We start from the raw sequence: 20072 nt of genomic DNA on the forward strand, positions 1-20072 counted from the left end.
AAAACAAGTCTTTTTCAAAGAGAAAGTACTCACCCAATGCGTTTGGGATACGATTTGGATCTGATTTTACACTATCGGCCTAAGCAATCGAGGCCGTAGAGTGAGTAAAATTATGAGTCGTTGGATTGGAAGGGGATTGAGATGATTGATTAATAATTTGTCTAGATATTATTATGATTTTAATAATCATGATGTTATATGAGGAATTATTGAAATTTATTTCTAAAAGTGCAGAGATAATTAAAGAGTCCAAAAGATTGAAATGATATCGGATTAGAAGATCAAAGATAAGGCTCAACTGGTTGTGGGGATTTATTTTCAAAGTTTGATGTCAAATCGCATGCATCTAGTATAAATAGTTTTTTTTTTTTTTTTTTTTTTTGAAGTTTTAATTGCGAGGGGATAATTCCAAACGTGCCATTTACCAGGGAATTATGCAATATGGGGATTATATCTTAATGCATGTTTCTCGAGTTAGTTCTGTGCATGTGGTTCAAGTGCCGCGCAATAATGAAGTGTCAGAAGAGGTGTTTGGCTTTGCTTACGTGTGGATGGAGGAAAGCAAATGGTAAAGCCTCGTCACCAAAGATCAAATACAATCCTTTGAAGATCAAGTCACGTCAAACACATGGGAGTTTGAAATTGGACTCTACTCAAGGATTAGGCCGTGCCAAGCAAGTACATCAGTCCTATAAAGCCCCTCCAACTCAACACACAAAACTGCTTTACGCAAACTCTCGCTCTACGCGAACCTCTCAATAACCTTGAGATTTTTTCCGCCAACACATCTTCAGTTTGGATAAACAGCACTGTGGAGGCAACCGATGACATCTTCAGTTTGGATAAACAGCAATGCGTTGAGGTCGATTGTTTATCTATCCAAGTCTCGGTTGAGAAGGATTTTCGAATCCTTATTGGCAGAGGTCATCTCATTAGCCTTCCCAGCAAAGTGAGGTGTTACAGGTTACTACATTCGCACATTGAAAGTCGAATTTGATATTGAACTTCATAGAACTAGCAGCCTTGTCTTCAGGCTCTAGAACCCGAAGGCCGAGACGTGTTCCTTCCTCGGCCGCAATCGCAAGATCAAGAAGTCAGCAGCATGCCCAACGCCACATCAACACATTTTATTCCTCGGCTGAGCTTGGCTGACGAGTTGGCACGCCTCGCACATAATCAAAGGATGTAGTTAGCTTATTAATTACTCAGCCTATGTGTCACGTAAGCTTGGTAGTTTTTAGGGTTAACAAATACAAAGAGGGACGCTAGCCAATATGGGAGAGTCTAAGGGTTTTGCTCCACATCGAAAGGAATCTTGGTGGTGGAAGGAGGAGGTACGTGAAAAAGTTAAGGCTAAGAAGGAATGTTGTAAAGACTTATACCAAGATAGAATCGACAAAAACTGTAAAAAGTATAAAATAGCAAAGAATGAGGCAAAGAAAGCCATAAAAGAAGCGAAACTACCGACTTTTGACAATATGTATAAGCAATTAGATACCAAATAAGGAGAGTTGGATATAAACTAGCTAGAGTTAGGGAAAGGAAGACAAGAGACTTCAAACCAAGTAAGCTGCATTAAGGATGAGAATGGAAATGTTCTAGCTACAGAGAGCGTGGTTAAAATAGATGGAAATAGTATTTTCATAATCTTTTTCAATGAAATGAAAAGAGTACTTCTTTGAGAGAGCTAAGTAACTCAAAAGAGTGTAAACATTACTCCTTCTACAGTCAAATCAAGAAGGAAGAAGTAGTTGTAGCTTTGAAAAAGATGAAGCATAGAAAAACAGTGGGCCCAGATGATTATGGGGATCGAAGTGTGAAATGTCGTGGGAAATACAGGTATAACATGGCTTACAAACCTTTTCAATAAGATTTTGAAAATGAAGAGAAATAAAATGAGTGGCAAAAAAAAACACTTTGGTGCCTATCTACAAGAATAAGGGCGAGGTACAAAATTGCTGAAGTTAAGGAGTCATACAATGAAGCTTCGAGAGAAAGTAATTGAGCATAAACTAAGTCAAGACATGAGCCTCCAACAATCAATTTGAGTTCATGCTAGGGCGCTCAACCATGGAGGCAATTCATTTCTTACTAAGATTGATGGAAAGATATAGAGAAGAATTTGCACATGGTCTTTATTAGATTTGGAAAAAGTGTATGATAGGGTCCCAAGAGATATTCTTTGGAGGATTTTAGAAAAGACAAGAGTACAAGTAGTATATATCCAAGCTATAAAGGATAGGTATGATGGAGCAAGGATTGTCGTAAACCGAAAGCTTTCCCACAACTGTAGGGTTACATCAAGGTTCATCGTTAAGTCCTTACCTTTTTGCATTGGTAATGGATGAGTTAACGGGACATATCCAAGATGCATGCCTTGGTGTATGCTTTTCACAGATGATATAATGAAACTCAAGATGGAGTAAATGTGAAGCTTAACCTTTGGCGGAAGTGTTGGAATCTAAAGGGCATCGCCTAAATAGGTCAACGACAGAGTATATGGAGTGCAAGTTCAGTGGGAACGGAGGTTCAAGTGAGTTAGGGGTGAGGATTAGAGATCAAGAAGTACAAAAGAGTGAACATTTTCGTTATCTTGGATCTATCTTGCAAAAGAACAGAGAATTGGATAGAGACCTCAACCATAGAATACAAGATGGATGGATGAAGTAGAAGAGTGCATCGGGTGTTGTGCGACTGTCGTACACCCAAGCTAATGATGTTTGTATGAGCGACTGCAGTTGTGGCTGCCCAAATTTAAGAATGGAAGGAGATGTTGTTTATGTAAGAAGCATGTTTTGTTTTTTCGCCTTATGGTTACTGTTTATGTAATCACTAAATGTCTACTTTACTATGCTTTGATGTTTTACTCCATAGTTGTATTGTCTCGTCTAAATTAGTAAAACTGTGGAAGTACCAAAGTTTTTACAGCTTTAAAGATTGTTGCTGAAACTTGTTTAAAAAACTCATTTTGTTGCAAGATTTTGCAATGGCATACGATATCTTTTTAGCCAACACGTTCTTTAAAGAGAGAGAAGAGCATGTGCTCACCTACAAGAACGGGTCATTAAAAACACATATAGATCTCATTTTAATGAGTAAGAGGGATCATATAACTTGTAAGGATTGCAAAGTTATACTAGGAGAGAGTTTGGCTAACCAACATCGCTTATTAGTGATGGATGTACATATCAAAAGAGATAAAACAAAGAACAAGACCTTGAAGTGTCCAAAGACTGATGGTGGAATCTAAAAGGAGAAAAAAAAGTCTTTTTCAAAGAGAAGGTACTCACTCAATGTGTTTTGGATATAGAAGGATACGCTAACCAAATGTGGGATTTCATGGCTAGTTGTATTGAAAAACTAGCTAGAGTTAAGGAAAGGAAGACAAAAATCACAACAAGGGGCTAGTGGTAAGGGCGCGGATTGCGGCTCCCCAATAAAGAAAAAAAAATGTGGGAGGTCCTAGGTTCAATGCTAAGAGCTGGTGAGTCTGCTTGACTGTAGCCATGGGCAGGGTGAAATTCCCCTTATCTTCTCTAGACCAGAAAAGGGTGGATAACCATGACTTACCACCAGTTGTCCACCATTTTTTAAAATAAAGGGAAAGGAAGACAAGAGACTTGAACCAAGTAAGGTGCATCAAGGATGAGAATGGAAATGTTTTAACGACAGAGAATTCGGTTAAAATAGATGGAGATGGTATTTTCATAATCTTTTCAATTAAGGACATGAAAAGAGTACCTCTTTGGGAGAGCTAAGTAACTGAGAAGAGTGTAGAAATTACTCATTTTACCACCGAAATCAAGAAGGAAATAAGTGGTTGTAGCTTTGAAAAAGATGAAGCATAGAAAAGCAGTGGGTACATATGATTACATCGATCGAAGTGTGAAATTTCTTGGGAGAGACGGGTATAGCATGGCTTACAAACCTTTTCAATAAGATTTTGAAAATGAAGAAGATGCCAAATGAGTGGCGAAAAAGCACTTTGGTGCTTATCTACAAGAATAACAGCGATGTACAAAATTGCATGAACTATAGGGGTATTAAGTTAATGAGTCATATGGTGAAGCTTTGGGAGAGAGTAATTTAGCATAGACTAAAACAAGAGACATGAGTCTCCGACAATCAAATCGGGTTCATACTAGAATGCTTAACCATGGAGGCAATCTATCTCTTACGAAGATCAATGGAAATATATAGAGATTTGAAAAAAGATTTGCACATGATCTTTATAGATTTGGAAAAAAGCGTATGATAGAGTCCTAAGAGATATTCTTCAAAGTATTTTAGAGAAGAAAAAAGTATGAGTAGCATATATCTAAGCTATAAAGGATATGTATGATAGAGTAATGACTGCCGTAAAAACTTATGAAGTACAAACCAAAAGCTTTCCCACAACTGTAGATGTGGAGCCAAAAATAATCACAAGGCGACACGTGGATTTTGGATAAAAGAGGACAAAAATACCCTTGAGGCATACTGGGATTCCTACGCACGAGCAGCAGGTAATCATCCCTCAACAAGTCAAAAATGCCGAAAATAGGTAACAAATTCCAAATTATCTCATCCATCCTCATCTTAGGTAATTACTTCATAACCTACAAATTATTCCATATAAATGGAGATTAATTGGCTAATTAATGAATTAATTCCTAATAAATCCATTAATCACCAGTTAAATCACCCATTTTCACACAAAAAACCTCTAAGGGCCGGCCACCTCCATTCCCTATATATATGACCCTATTTTCTCTAAAAAGCTAAGTTCCACACTCTTGCAAAACTCCCAAAAACTCTCCAAACACTTTTCTCTCTAAATTCTAACTTTGGCATCGGAGGTTCTTCGGCCAAACCCACCCCTCCCCCCCCCGCCCAATTCATCATGGGGATGTGAGGCTCTTGGCCTTGACCTAAGGTGTTAATTGCTTTGTAGGTGCAATTTTGTTCAAGAAGAAGAAGGCGAAAATTTGCATCCACAGTAGAGATACATCAAGGCTCATCTTTAAGTCCTTATCTTTTTGCATTGGTAATGACGAGTTAATGAGATATATCTAATATGATATTCCTTGGTATCTTTCGACTGAAGCCACTACATCACCCGACCGAAGCCAATTATAAGTATCAATCGCTCGTAGGCTCATAGGCTCATAGTATGGATAACCACTAAGTAAGCACATAAATCATGAACATAATCTTTCCAATATATATATATCTCTCATTGAAGCTCAATAGCTCAAACATCATATCATAAATGTCTCAGTGAACAGCTTTTCGATAAAGCATGATATTTCATAAAGCATAAATCCAATTTCCTCATAAACGTTACATGTAACGTAACCATAAAATCATGCTTTCATGTATGCATTTCTAATAGTAAGAACATGCATTTTGGAAGGGGTCCACTCACAAATACTTAGCCGTCGAAAGAGCTGTGCAAACAAAAGAAAATGAAAACACCATAAACAAATGCACATAAGCACATAAATGTACCAATTAATAACACTATACTAAAATGATTGAATTTGGGAAAATGGACATCGGAAATTGATTTAAGGCGTTGAAAAACCTAAAGGGAAACCTTAGGTACCTTCACGCCCCGTCGCACACACCTTCACGCGTCGCCATGAGGCGGCGGTCTGAACAGCCATGCTCCGCCAAGCTTCGATTTGGGTCGCTGGAAAATGGGCAAAAAAAGTCGACGGCGCTGCCATGGACAACGATAAAGCACAATACCTCCGGTGGAAGGACGTGTGCTCTACACGCCAGCCAAGACAGGCACTCACCTACAAACCCACGCACTGGCCAGGGATCTGGGATGGGCCGGTTATTAGGCCAAAGGGTTTCGGGTTTGGGTTGAAGGATCTGGTTTTCAAGGTTATTGGGTTAGGCTTGGCAATTGGGCCAGGTTCCATGGCCCAACGAGTTGGGCCGGTCTAGTGTTTCCGAGTCGAGTTTGACTCGTTTCCAGGCTAGGTTAGTCGTTTCGAGGAAGAAGAAAGTTTGAGCCTTTTTAGTTTCGTTCAACCTCAAAACCCACCTTAAACCTCACACAATATACCAAAATGAAGCCCAAGGAACAAGGAAGAGATCTATACCAATGAAAGGTCGAGAGGTGGCTGGAGTTGGCCCAAAAAATGACCTGCAAGCTACGGGTTCCTCGCCGAAAACTGGGGAAGTTTCCTCGAGTAGTTTTCTTTATAGATTCAGCGTCCAACACATGTACAAGGGAGTTAGTCTTCAACATCAGAAAAGGGAAGGACGAAGAAAATGGGTTTATAACCTTACCAAGTCAAAAAAGTAGCACCTACCAGTGAGTGGGTGTACTAAGCATGTTAGGTGGTCTCTGTGCTTCACAAAAAAAAAGGGAGAGAGAGAGAAAGAGAGCGCAAGGCCCAGCAATGGTGGTGGGTGATGGTGTTCGACGGAGAGAATGGGTGTATGTGTGTGTTTGTGGTGCTCGGGGGAAATGAGATGCAACAAGTGAGAGAGATGGAGAAAGTGAGTGGTTCGAGAGTTGTCACCATGAGGGGAAAGAGATAAGTACAAATAGGTCGGGGGACAAAAAGGAAGTGGGCCTCACTTGGCACACCATTTAAGACCTAAATAGTAGCCTTTTCGAAATATCTATTCCAACTCTAATGAAATTACCAAAACACCATTTCGTTGTAAAATCCGTGAAATTATTCAAGACAAGTTGTTACAATCTACCCCGTTAATAAAAATTTCATCCTGAAATTTGAAATAACGTACTATACATCAATACTCGAAGATAGGAAGGAATATATGTATAAAGAAGAAATCAAGTCAAAGTGTTTGCATGAAAGAGAATATACCACACCGTCGTGAGCGGGTTGCAATCGTTTCTCTTTGATGCCTCTAGGCTCAAACCTTCTTCCCCCATCAGTATAAAAGTAGAAACATACTTTATAAAGATATAATGTCGAAAATATATAATAACGTAAGGTCAAAAATATGCACGTATAATACAATAACGTCAAAATAGATATGTACTAACATAAAGGTCGAAAAACTCGTATTGAACTTACCAGTGAAAGTTGAAATGACTCGTAACATCAAAAATACAATATATATAACTAATATAGGGTAAATCAAAATACTTGTACTGAAAATCAAAGTCGAAAATAAAAGTGGGTCTTGCCCAAGCATTGGTAATGTAACATACTCCGAGAACAAATGCGTCTCTGGGTCGAGCCCTAACAATAACTAAAGAGTAACAACTATTGTAGATGGGTCTGCTTGTCCACTTTCTTAACAAACCTAACACATAAGCCATTGATATCGCAATCGGCCGCTCACGATATCAACAACACATTGTTGTCTCGATAAGCAAGTAGTAATTTCCTAAGGGTGGAAACATACCAATTTGTCCAAACCCAAGACGACAACAACATAAGCACACAGTTTCCCATAACGAAAAGAAATCAAACATCCGAAAACAATTCGTAGAACTCCACTATCCAACTAGTGCTGCCAATAAAATCTATCATACCAAGTCCCAAATAGTGCCATACTTAAACTGAAAATAAAAACTATCACCGTAACTACTCCAAAAGAGGTCGGTGCAAAATCTAATCATTCAGAAACCACAAATCAAAAGAACACAACACATCTTCCAAGGTCAAGATAGTTCGTTCAGACTGTCCAACAATCTATGAATAAAAATCCGGTACAGGACAAACAACTTAGTACTCAAGGCCTCTAAGAAAATTTCACAAGACTTATAAGTGAAACGCACGTCACGATGAGGTACAAAAGTGACGATACATTGAAAACCATAACAATGTGATTCACAATGCCTAAGCAAGCTAATTCATTGAAAATTTATCTCGAATTTAACGAACAGCTATGCCAAGAAGGCTAAGAGAATACTCATGAATTTAAGGTTCAAAACAAGTCCAACATCAAAAGTACGTGATAACTGAAGTGACTGCATAACTTTGATGCAAGAACATGTGCGAGTTGCTAACTTGATTTTGTTGTGGCAAGTGGAGATGGTTGAGCGGGGACTCGACTCAAGTGGTAGTCCAAAGTAATCTAATAGACGGGAACTCAGACTTTTTCCCCATTCCAACTTTCACAACAACTTGTTACAACAATAAACTCAGGGGACGATAATCTCAGGGATATTCAATCACCAGTGGTAATGACTCGCTCGATAGGATGTTAAATGGTGATTGAATGACTAATGATTTCTGCGAAAACTTTCGGATTTGAGTGGTATTCCAGCATAGTCTGTTTAGTTTAGGAATGATACGAAATGTTGTAGGGTAAGCACGAACCCAAAGTTGACTAGAATACTTCCTAGTACCAGAAGGTGAAACTGGGATTTCGGTTGAAACTGATGTTAATCAAGACATCAGTTAAACAAAGTCTAGAAGGAAGAATTCTGCCAAGTGGTCAAAAGAATAGTCTTTGCGAACTAGTAGATAAAACGTTGAGTGAGTTGACCAACAAGTACCGAAATGTCATCACAGTCTCCCCGAGTAGAAGGTGGTTGTACAGGAAATATATGGTGACACTCACCCGCTTCCGTTCGTATCCCCAATGGGTCCTCGACAACCCAAAAGGATAACCATGGAATTTCTTCCCACATCCCAAATAGGAATAGAATAAGATTGAGATAAGCCCAATGGCTTCCATCTCACCACTTTCACCTATCAGTAAATTAGATATTCCCTCACATATTTAACGATATACCATTCATACATAATAAAGTGGACGAACACAGTGGTACCATTTAGTACTGCAAGCATGCATGGCATACGCTAAAATGTGAGCCAATAATATTCACCGTGAGTCGGACGCCAAAGTAAAGCTAATTCTTCAAAAAGAAAACAATAATGGGACATGGATAGTTTGGATGGGGGTAAATTGTCCATGGGATTTCTGACTAAAAGCATCAGCTACTACAGTTGCCTGACCATGATGGTACTCAAAGGTGCAATTAATTCACCAATGAGTTCCATCCACCTCTTCTATCTCCAACTCGACTAATTCTGTGTGAAAACACACTACAACTTCTTTGGACAAAAATGATGCAACATTTCTTGCTGTAGAGAAAACGTCACCAGATTTTATAGCAATGAAGCTCGTTATCAACTATAGGTCAAGGATAGGATGGTTCACATCATGCGGTTCTAATCGTTAAGAAGCACACGTATTACTCGATCATGCTGCATCAGTGTGCAACCAAACACTTAATAATACATCACCACAAAATTCGAAAATTGTAAGAACTACGATCAGATGAGACAATACTGCGTTGTCAGAAATTTCATTCACCGTCAGCATCATAATAAAATTGACTGGTTTCTTAGCCAAAAGGAAATAAGGCTAAGCTCAAAGAATAGTTAAGAACTACTGATAGAAAAGGACAAAACTAAGGGTATTTCATATTTCAAAACAACTTCCGAGGATTTTCAATTTCCAATAGCCATAATCCCTTTTGGAAATTATTGAGAATATCATCTGTTACCAAAGAATCTCCCAAGAAAAGTATATAATTTTTAATAAAGTCAACGCTCGAAGAATTCGGTGTATAGCTGACAGTCGATGATTAGTGAACTTGACCTCGTTGTTAGAGTGAGCAAGAAAATTATCGATTGAACAATCACCGAGAATTGTTCTAAAGATCCACACAAATTTCCTCAGCAGGAACGAGTCAGAGGACATTGATTCGATCCCACCAAACTAACACTTACTAAACTTTGCAACGACTAACGCTTACTTTCCAAAACGAACTTCGGATGTTTTGAGAAATTTCCATATAGATGTGACTCCGCCCGCCATTCCTAGGGAACCCCTGTCGTAGAGTAACATCACCATTTTAGATCTCTAACTGGTCTTATCCAATATATTCCACCAATTTTTTTTCTATTTCACAATACTTCTATATAGATATGACTCTGCTCACCGTTCCTAAGGAACGCATGTTGCAGAGTAGCATTACTGTTTCGGGCCTCCAGTTGCTCTTAACCAACTCATACTACTAAGATTTTTCCATTTCCCAACACTCCAATGTAAATCCGACTCTTCCCACAATTCCTAAGGAACGCATGTTGCAGAGTAGCATCGCCATCTTGAGTCTTCAACTGGTCTTAACCAGACTTCCTCTTACTGAGATTTCTAATTCAGGTCATTTCAATGTAAAATTGACTCTGCCTGTAATTCCTAGGGAACGCATGTTGCAGAGTATCGGTCCACAATTGAAAGTCATCCAACAATCTATTTCATCACCGATGAGGCACAATCCCAACACGAATTCTTATATTTCAACCAGAATATGACAAATCAAACAGGAAAAGGTTCGCATAATTGTGCCAAATGGCACCAAATTCGGAAGTTGTGACATCCAAATGATGTCATGACCGACACACTATTACAGTAATAGAATATCCTAAGTATACTCTGAACAAACCATGCGCTGATACCAAATTGATGCGCCTGACCCTGATATCCTTCAAACACCAGGGTAGGCACGTGTTGGTCGACACCTAAAGGTGACGAAGTCATAAAAGAATGCATGAGAACTAAAAATAAATAACTAACATAAATGAAACTTATAAATTTAATTATAATGAATATGCAATTATGTAACGTATTCGGAGCATACAACTAATCCAAGACTCTAAAAAGGAATAATATAAAGTTTGTTCTTATACAAAATGGTCCCTGAGATTTGCATGATCAATAGAAATGGTCCCTAAGATTGTCCACCATTCATGATTTTGGTCATTCCGTTAAAAAAGATTTTGGGCAATTTTCAAAGCTTTGTAACTCAATCGTTTCTTAACCAAATTAGACCCATAATATATCAAAATGAAGATAGGAAAGTGTAGAATAAGATTAAACCTATTTGGAAGCCCAATGGTTGCTACAGATGACCAGAAAATAGCCTGAAAGGTGACTGGTCCGCGGGAAAACTGGAAAACTCAGCGAAAACTGGGTAAACTTTAAACGTTCATAACTTATTCAATACTTAACCAAATCAAGATATTCAAAAATAAAAATAATACTTCTTGACAAGACGAAGAGAATAGTGCCTTTTTCAAAGGCTAACTCACCGCGGTTTGGTCGGACAATGGCTCAAAATTGGCTAACCATTTTCGAGTTAGCCACTTTCGAGCCATTTTTCGGCCAAACCACGGTGCATTAGTGGTAAATAAAGGTAGCATTCTCTTCCTCTCATCAAGAAGTATGATTTTCATTTTTGAATCACTCGATTTCATTGAGTATTGAAGAAGTTATGAACGTTTAAAGTTTACGTAGTTTCCGGCGAGTTTTCCAGTTTTCTCCCGGACCAGTCATCTTTCAGGCTATTTTCCAACCACCTCCAGCAATCACTAGCCTTCCAAATAGGTAGAACTTGTTCTACACTTTCTTATCTTCATTTTGATATATTATGGGTCGAATTTGGTTAAGAATCGATTGAGTTACGAAGCTTTGAAAATTGCCCAAAGAGTTTTTAACGGAATGACCAAAATCATGGATGGTGGACAATCTCAGGGACCATTTCTATTGATTTTCATTCTCAGGGACCATTTTTATTGATCATGCAAATCTTAGGGACCATTTTGTATAATAACCCATATAAATTTGAATGAATAAAGGAATGAGTCCTACACCGAGAGGACTTGAAGATGCCGATGTGGGAGTGTTGACACCGGGATTGTACGCCTCGAATCTAAGTCATGAGGGGGCACAAAACAAAACATGAGTGGACCAAGTTGATATGTAAGTAGTACTGAAACAATTATTTACTAACATACTAACACCCAAAGTTTATGAAAACTCGATATCATAGTAAGTAATAGGTTTCTGAAACCCTAGCATGCCATAAAACCTTTCATAAAACATATGTCATATATAATGTGCTTTGTAGTGTTATCATAATCGATTGAAGCCACTACATCACCCGACCGAAGCTAAATATAAATTTCACCCGATCGAAGCCAAATATAAATATCAATTGCCCGTAGGCTTATAGTATGGATAACCACTAAGTAAGCACGTAAAATCATGAACATAATCTTTCCAAAATATATATATATCTCATTGGAGCTCAAAAGCTCAAACATTATATCATAAATGTCTCAGTGAACAGTTTTTCGATAAAGCATCATATTTCATAAGCGTAAATCCAATTTACTCATAAATGTTTCATATAACGTAACCATAAAATCATGCTTTCATGTATGCATTTCTAATAGTAAAAACATGCATTTTGGAGAGGTGACACTCACAAATACTTCACCATCAAAAAGCCGTGCAAACAAGAGAAGACGGAAACACCACAAACAAATGCACCTAAGCACATAAAGGTACCAATTAATAACACTATACTAAAATGATTGAATTTGGGAAAACGAACATCGGATATAGATTCAGGACGTCGAAAAACCTAAAGGGGAGCCTTGGGTACCCCTACACGCCGCCATGCGCTGATTTAGGTCACTGAAAAAGTCATCGATGTCGCTATGGTCGCTGTCGTGGACAGCGGCAAAGCATAGTACCTCATGTGGAGGCGCGTGTACTCCATACACAAGCCAAGACCAGCGCCCATGCGTCACCTACGTGCTGGCCAAGGTTCTGGGATGGGCCGGTTACTGGGCCAAAGGATTTTGGGTTTGGGCTGATGGATCTGGTTTTCAGGGTTATTGGGTTAGGCTTGCCAATTGGGCCGGGTTCCATGGCCTAACGTGTTAGGTCGGTCTAGTGTTTCCAAGTTAGCTTTGACCCGTTTTCAAGCCGGGTTGCCCGTTTCGAGGAAGAACAAAACCGGAGCCTTGCCAGCTTCGTTCAACCCCAAAACCCACCTAAAACCTATCACGCAATATACCAAAATGAAGCCCAAGGAACAAAGAACAGATTCATACCAATAAGAGGTCGAGAGGTGGCCGGAGTTGGCCCAAAAATGACCTGCAAGCTACAGGTTCGTCGTCGGAAACTGGGCAAGTTTCCCCAAGTAGTTTTCTTCGTAGATTTAGCGTCCTACACATGTACATGGGAGTTAGTCTTCAACTTGAGATGAGGGAAAGATGAAGAAAATGGGCTTAGAAACTTACCAAGTCGGAAAAATAGCACCTGCCAGCGAGTAAGTATGCTAAGCACGTTGGGTGGTCTCTATGCTTCACAGAGAATGGGAAGGGGGAGGGGGAGAGAGAGAGAGAGAGATAGAGAGAGCAAGGCCCAAGGATGGTGGTGGGTGATCGTGTTCGACGAAGGGAATGGGTGTATGTGTGTGTGTGTGGTGCTCAAGGCAAAGGGGATACAGCGAAGGAGAAAGATGGAGAGAGTTGTCATGGGGAGGGGAAAAAGAGGAGTACAAGTGGGTCAGGGGATAAAAAGGAAAGTGGGCCCCACATGGCACACCATTTAAGACCCAAATAGTAGCCTTTACGAAATATCTATCCCAACTCTGATAAAATTACCAAAATGCCCTTCCATTATAAAATATGTGAAATTATTCAAGATGGGTTGTTACAATCTACCCTCGTTAAAAAAAATTCCATCCTAAAATTTGAAATAACGTACTATACATAAGTACTCAAAGATAAGAAGGAATATATGTATAAAGAAGAAATTAAGTCAGAGTGGTTGCATCAAAGAGAATATGCCACTGTCGTGAACGTGTTGCAATGGTTTCTCTTTGATGCCTCTAGGCTCATACCTTCTTCCTCCATCAATATAAAAGTAGAAACATACGTTATAAAAATATAATGTCGAAAATATATAGTAACGTAAGGTCGAAAATATATAGTAACGTAAGGTCAAAAAACTCATATTGAAATTTCCAATGAAAGTGGAAATGACCCGACCAAACATTTGTAACATCAAAAATACAATATATATATATATATATATATAACTAATATAAGGTAAATCAAAATATTTGTACTGAAAATCAAAATCGAAAAATGAAAGTGGCTCTCGCCCAAGCATTCGTAACGTCACGTACCCCAACAATAACTAAACAGTAACAACTATTGTAGACGGGTCTACCTGTCCACTTGCTCAACGAACCCAACGAATAAGCCATCGATATCACAGTCGGCCACCCGCGATATCGACAACTCATTGTTGTCTCGATAAGCAAGTAGTAATTTCCTAAGGGTGCAAACATACCAATTTGTCCAAACCCAAGTAGACAACAACATAAGCACACAGTTTCCCATAACAAAAAGAAATCAAACATCCGAAAACCAATTCGCAGAACTGCACTGTACAACCAGTACTGCCAATATAATCTATCAAACCAAGTCTCAAATAGTGCCATACTCAAACTGAAAATAAAAACTATCGTCGTAACTACTCCAAAAGAGGTCAGGTGCAAATTCTAATCATTCAGAAACCACAAGTCAAAAAAACACAACACGTCTTCCAAGGTCAAGATAGTTCGTTCAGACTGTCCAACAGTCTACGAATAAAAATGTGCTACGGGACAAACAAATTAGTACTCAAGGCTTACAAGAAAATTTCACAAGACTTAGAAGTGAAACGCACGTCACGATGAGTTACAAAAGTGACAATACATCGAGAACCAGAACAATGTGATTCATAACGCCTAAACAAGCTGATTCATTGAAAATTTCTCTCAAATTTAGCGAACAGCTATGTCGAGAAGGCTAGGAGAGCACTCAAGAATTTAAGAGTCAAAACAAGTCCAACAGATCTAAAGTACGAGATAACTAGAGTGAATGCGTAACTTTGACGCAAGAACACGTGTGAGTAACTAACTTGATTTTGTGGTGGTAAGTAGAGATGGTTGAGCAGGGACTCGACTGAAGTGGTAGTCAAAAGTAATCTGATAGATGGGAACTCAGACTTTCTCCCCATTCCAACTTTCACAACAACTTGTTACAACAATAAACTCAGAGAACGATAATCTCAGGGATATTCAATCCTTATTCCAACGGATTTGGGCATGTCGGTTTATTTTCTTTTAGTGGGCCAAAAAGGAAAACCCAAGCCCATCGCATACCCGAAATGCAAACCCCTAATTTATACGGAGATCCGATCTACGTTTGGAACTGGGGAAATCTCCCGAATAAGATTCAAAGTCGGTAAATTCCTGAATTGAGTACCCAAAAACCCTAAATTCCTGAATTAAAATCCCAATCCCCGCTCAAACCCTAGTACCAAATTCTCGATACCAAAACCCTAATTATGGCGTCCGACGACGAGATAGAGAAGACGCAGGAAGAGAGGAAGAGGATGGAGAAGCAATTGGCCTCCCTTACCTCCGTCACCTTCGACACAGACCTCTACGGCGGCACAGACAAGGGCGCATACGTCTCGTCGATCCCTGTCAACGACGACGATGACAACGCGGAGGCCATGGACAACGAGATTGCTCGGAGGATGGCGGCGTCGTACACGGCCCCCAAGTCGGTGTTGAACGAGAGGCCGAGAGGGGGCGACGCCGATGAGGATTTGGGGTTCAAGAAGCCGCAGAGGATTATCGATCGGGAGGATGATTATCGACAGCGGAGGTTGAACCGGATCATATCGCCTGAGCGGCACGACCCGTTTGCGTCCGGGGAGAAGACTCCGGACCCGTCGGTGAGGACTTATGCCGATGTGATGAGGGAGGAAGCCCTGAAGAGGGAGAAGGATGAGACTCTGAAGCTTATTGCTAAGAAGATGAAGGAGAAAGAGGAGGCGCCGCCGGAAAAGGAGGATAAGCCTGCTGCAGCTGAGGCGGCGCCTCAAAAGAGGAGGAATCGGTGGGACCAGTCTCAGGATGGCGATGGTGGGGGCAAGAAGGCGAAAACGTCGGATTGGGACTTGCCGGATACGACGCCAGGAAAGTGGGATGCGACTCCGACGCCAGGAAGGGTTTCAGATTCGACTCCATCACTGGGGAGGAGGAACCGCTGGGATGAGACACCCACTCCGGGGCGGGTGGCAGATTCGGATGCTACTCCAGCTGGTGCTGTCACTCCTGGTGCCACCCCTGCTGGGATGGCTTGGGATGCGACTCCGAAGCTTCCTGGGATGGCCACACCGACGCCGAAACGGCAGAGGTCAAGGTGGGATGAGACCCCTGCCTCAATGGGCAGTGCGACCCCAATGGCTGGGGCAACCCCTGCTGCTGCCTATACACCTGGTGTGACCCCTGTAGGCGGAGTTGAACTTGCTACCCCAACCCCCGGGGCAATTAATGTGAGGGGAGCCATTACGCCAGAGCAGTATAATCTATTGAGGTGGGAGAAGGATATCGAAGAGAGGAATAGACCATTGACTGATGAAGAGCTGGATGCTATGTTTCCTCAAGAAGGGTATAAAGTTTTGGACCCACCGTCTTCTTATGTGCCGATTAGGACTCCGGCGAGGAAGCTTCTGGCTACCCCGACTCCAATGGGGACTCCTATGTATTCTATTCCGGAAGAGAATCGCGGGCAGCAGTTTGATGTGCCTAAGGAGTTGCCTGGTGGGTTACCGTTTATGAAGCCGGAGGACTATCAGTACTTTGGGGCGTTGCTGAATGAAGATGAGGAGGAGGAATTGTCCCCTGATGAGCAGAAAGAGCGGAAGATTATGAAACTTTTGCTTAAAGTTAAGAATGGAACACCACAGCAGAGAAAGACAGCGTTGAGGCAGCTTACGGATAAGGCTCGTGAGTTTGGTGCTGGCCCCTTGTTTAACCGCATTTTACCTCTGCTTATGCAACCCACTTTGGAAGACCAAGAGAGGCATCTTTTGGTTAAGGTAATTGATCGAGTGCTTTATAAATTGGATGAGTTGGTACGTCCTTATGTGCATAAAATTCTTGTTGTTATTGAACCTTTGTTGATTGATGAAGACTATTATGCGCGTGTTGAAGGGAGAGAAATTATCTCCAATCTTAGTAAAGCAGCTGGTTTGGCTACTATGATTGCAGCCATGCGTCCGGATATTGATAACATTGATGAATATGTTAGGAACACTACTGCCAGAGCTTTTAGTGTTGTTGCTTCTGCACTTGGTATACCTGCACTGTTGCCATTTTTGAAAGCCGTGTGTCAGAGCAAGAAGTCTTGGCAAGCACGGCACACTGGAATAAAGATTGTTCAGCAGATTGCCATTTTGATAGGGTGTGCTGTACTTCCCCACTTGAGGTCTCTTGTGGAAATTATTGAGAATGGTCTGAGTGATGAAAATCAGAAGGTTCGTACAATTACTGCTTTATCTCTTGCTGCTCTCGCTGAGGCTGCTGCCCCATATGGTATTGAGAGCTTTGACTCTGTGTTGAAGCCATTGTGGAAGGGTATTAGGTCTCACCGTGGAAAGGTTTTGGCTGCCTTCTTGAAGGCAATTGGTTTTATTATTCCCCTTATGGATGCAATGTATGCCAGTTACTATACAAAGGAAGTGATGGTTGTTTTGATTAGAGAGTTCCAGTCTCCCGATGAAGAGATGAAGAAAATTGTGCTCAAAGTTGTCAAACAGTGTGTGAGTACCGAAGGTGTAGAGCCTGAGTATATAAGAAGTGATATTCTTCCTGAGTTCTTTAAAAACTTCTGGGTTAGAAGGATGGCTTTGGATAGGAGAAACTACAGGCAATTGGTGGAAACAACTGTGGAGATAGCAAACAAAGTGGGTGTTGCTGATATAGTTGGGAGAATTGTTGAGGATCTCAAAGATGAGAGTGAACCGTACAGGAGAATGGTTATGGAGACAATCGAGAAGGTGGTTGTGAACTTGGGTGCATCTGACATTGATGCTCGGTTGGAGGAGCTTCTCATTGATGGTATCCTTTATGCTTTCCAGGAGCAGACCAGTGATGATGCAAATGTGATGCTTAATGGATTCGGTGCAGTTGTGAATTCTCTTGGTCTGAGGGTAAAACCTTACCTTCCTCAGATTTGTGGTACCATTAAGTGGCGTTTGAATAACAAGAGTGCAAAGGTCAGACAGCAAGCTGCGGATCTTATTTCGAGAATTGCTGTTGTCATGAAGCAGTGCCAAGAGGAGCAACTGATGGGTCATCTTGGTGTTGTCTTGTATGAGTATTTGGGAGAAGAGTATCCAGAAGTTTTGGGATCAATTCTGGGAGCGCTGAAGGCAATTGTGAATGTTATTGGTATGACAAAGATGACTCCTCCTATAAAGGATTTGCTTCCCAGGTTGACCCCAATTTTGAAGAATAGGCATGAGAAAGTCCAGGAGAACTGTATTGACCTTGTTGGTCGTATTGCTGATCGTGGTGCTGAGTTTGTTCCTGCAAGGGAGTGGATGAGGATCTGTTTTGAGCTTCTTGAGATGCTCAAGGCTCATAAGAAGGGTATCCGGCGAGCTACAGTTAATACTTTTGGGTACATTGCCAAAGCCATTGGTCCACAAGATGTCCTCGCAACTCTATTGAACAATCTCAAAGTGCAGGAGCGTCAGAACCGTGTTTGCACCACTGTGGCAATCGCAATAGTGGCTGAAACCTGTTCGCCTTTCACAGTTCTTCCGGCCCTGATGAATGAGTATCGTGTTCCAGAGCTTAATGTGCAGAATGGTGTTTTGAAATCCCTTTCGTTCTTGTTTGAGTACATTGGTGAAATGGGAAAGGACTATATCTACGCAGTGACCCCGCTGCTAGAGGATGCCCTCATGGATAGAGATCTGGTTCACAGGCAAACTGCTGCTTCTGCTGTCAAGCACATGGCTCTGGGTAGTAGCAGGATTGGGATGCGAGGACGCTTTGGTCCACTTACTGAACTACGTCTGGCCAAACATATTTGAGACATCCCCGCACGTTATCAACGCGGTCATGGAAGCGATCGAAGGGATGAGAGTGGCGTTAGGTGCTGCGGTTGTGCTTAACTACTGTCTCCAGGGGCTGTTCCATCCTGCTAGGAAGGTTAGAGAGGTGTACTGGAAGATTTACAACTCACTGTATATCGGAGCTCAAGATGCTCTTGTTGCATCGTACCCGATGCTCGAGGATGAGGAACATAACGTATATACCCGGCCCGAGCTAATGATGTTTGTATGAGCGGCTGCTGCTGTGGCCACCGGATTTAGGAATGGAGCTGCTGTTTATGCTTTACCATGCTTTGCCGATTTACTTCATAGTTGTATTCTCTTCTAAATCAGTAAAATTGTGGTATTGTTGCTGAAACTCGTTTAAAAAACTTGTTCGATCGCAGGATTTTGCGTTCTTTACGATTTTCTGCGATTGTAGTGCGGTGAGAATCCCTCAAATTGTTGTTGTACTGTTAAAGAACCAACTGCCCCATATCGGAAAATTAATTATTCATAAATATATGTTAAAAATAAAGTGTGGTGTCGTTTAGTTTAGTTGGATAAAAGTATTCGCTCATGTACTTGAGCTTTCGAGTTTGAATCTTGCTTTTTGTAGCTGAGCTTTTAAGTTTGAATCTTGCTTTTTGTAGTTTAGATAAATATTTTCAAGTTCGAATCTTTCTTTCTATAGTTTAGATAAATATAATGTAATTGCTGTGTCTCTTCTCCTCTCTGGTTTTTTTTTTTTTTCTTTTTTTTTGAGCCCTCACATTAAAATGTAAAAAATGCTCCTGTGGGATGCATGTGCTGTCGTTTCCTCTTTTCGACAGCACTTTGCCTACTCGACGAAAACTATCTTTGCCCCAAGAATAACCTATATTACACATGAATTTTTTTATCAATGGCGTTTTGTGCACATTTGGTACATGTAAATTGATTTGAATTTAAACCTGACTCGTGAGTTTTGAATTTAAACCTAATTTTTTGAAATTGAATTGGTAATTGGTGTTTTCATCTATTAAATTTTATTCTAACAAAGTAGATTTTTTTCTTGGTTATGGAAAGTGCCGAGGTGAGATTATCTTGAAGTTTCTCTTTATTACAATATTTTGATTTTGATAGGAGATTGTGTACTTTTTTTTTTTTTTTTTTTTTTTTTTTTTTAAAGTAATGGTTTACCCGATGGCCAATGTAAATGAAGAAATAAACTAAAGACGAACTGACTGAACTAAGCCTTAATCCTTACTATTTTAGTTTGAAGTTTATATGATCTAATCTCCACTATATATGTCCTTGAAAATCATCTTAGACAACTTCACCTGTCATCTATAATT

General features: G+C 40.4%; 1 protein-coding gene across 1 annotated transcript; it reads left to right on the top strand.

The window, feature by feature from the left end:
* The first annotated feature begins 15039 nt into the window (after positions 1-15039).
* On the top strand, positions 15040-19273 carry LOC103927772 (splicing factor 3B subunit 1-like). The gene is given in 2 exon segments (XM_009336718.3): positions 15040-18666; positions 18668-19273. Coding segments are annotated over 2 exon segments (3801 nt in total). The 5' UTR covers positions 15040-15186; the 3' UTR covers positions 18989-19273.
* Positions 19274-20072: the final 799 nt, after the last annotated feature.

Source organism: the organism of the source record quoted next, unplaced genomic scaffold, assembly GCF_019419815.1.
Source record: "Pyrus x bretschneideri cultivar Hongxiangsu unplaced genomic scaffold, Pyrus_bretschneideri_v1 Contig37, whole genome shotgun sequence".
Taxonomy (NCBI): Eukaryota; Viridiplantae; Streptophyta; class Magnoliopsida; order Rosales; family Rosaceae; genus Pyrus; species Pyrus x bretschneideri.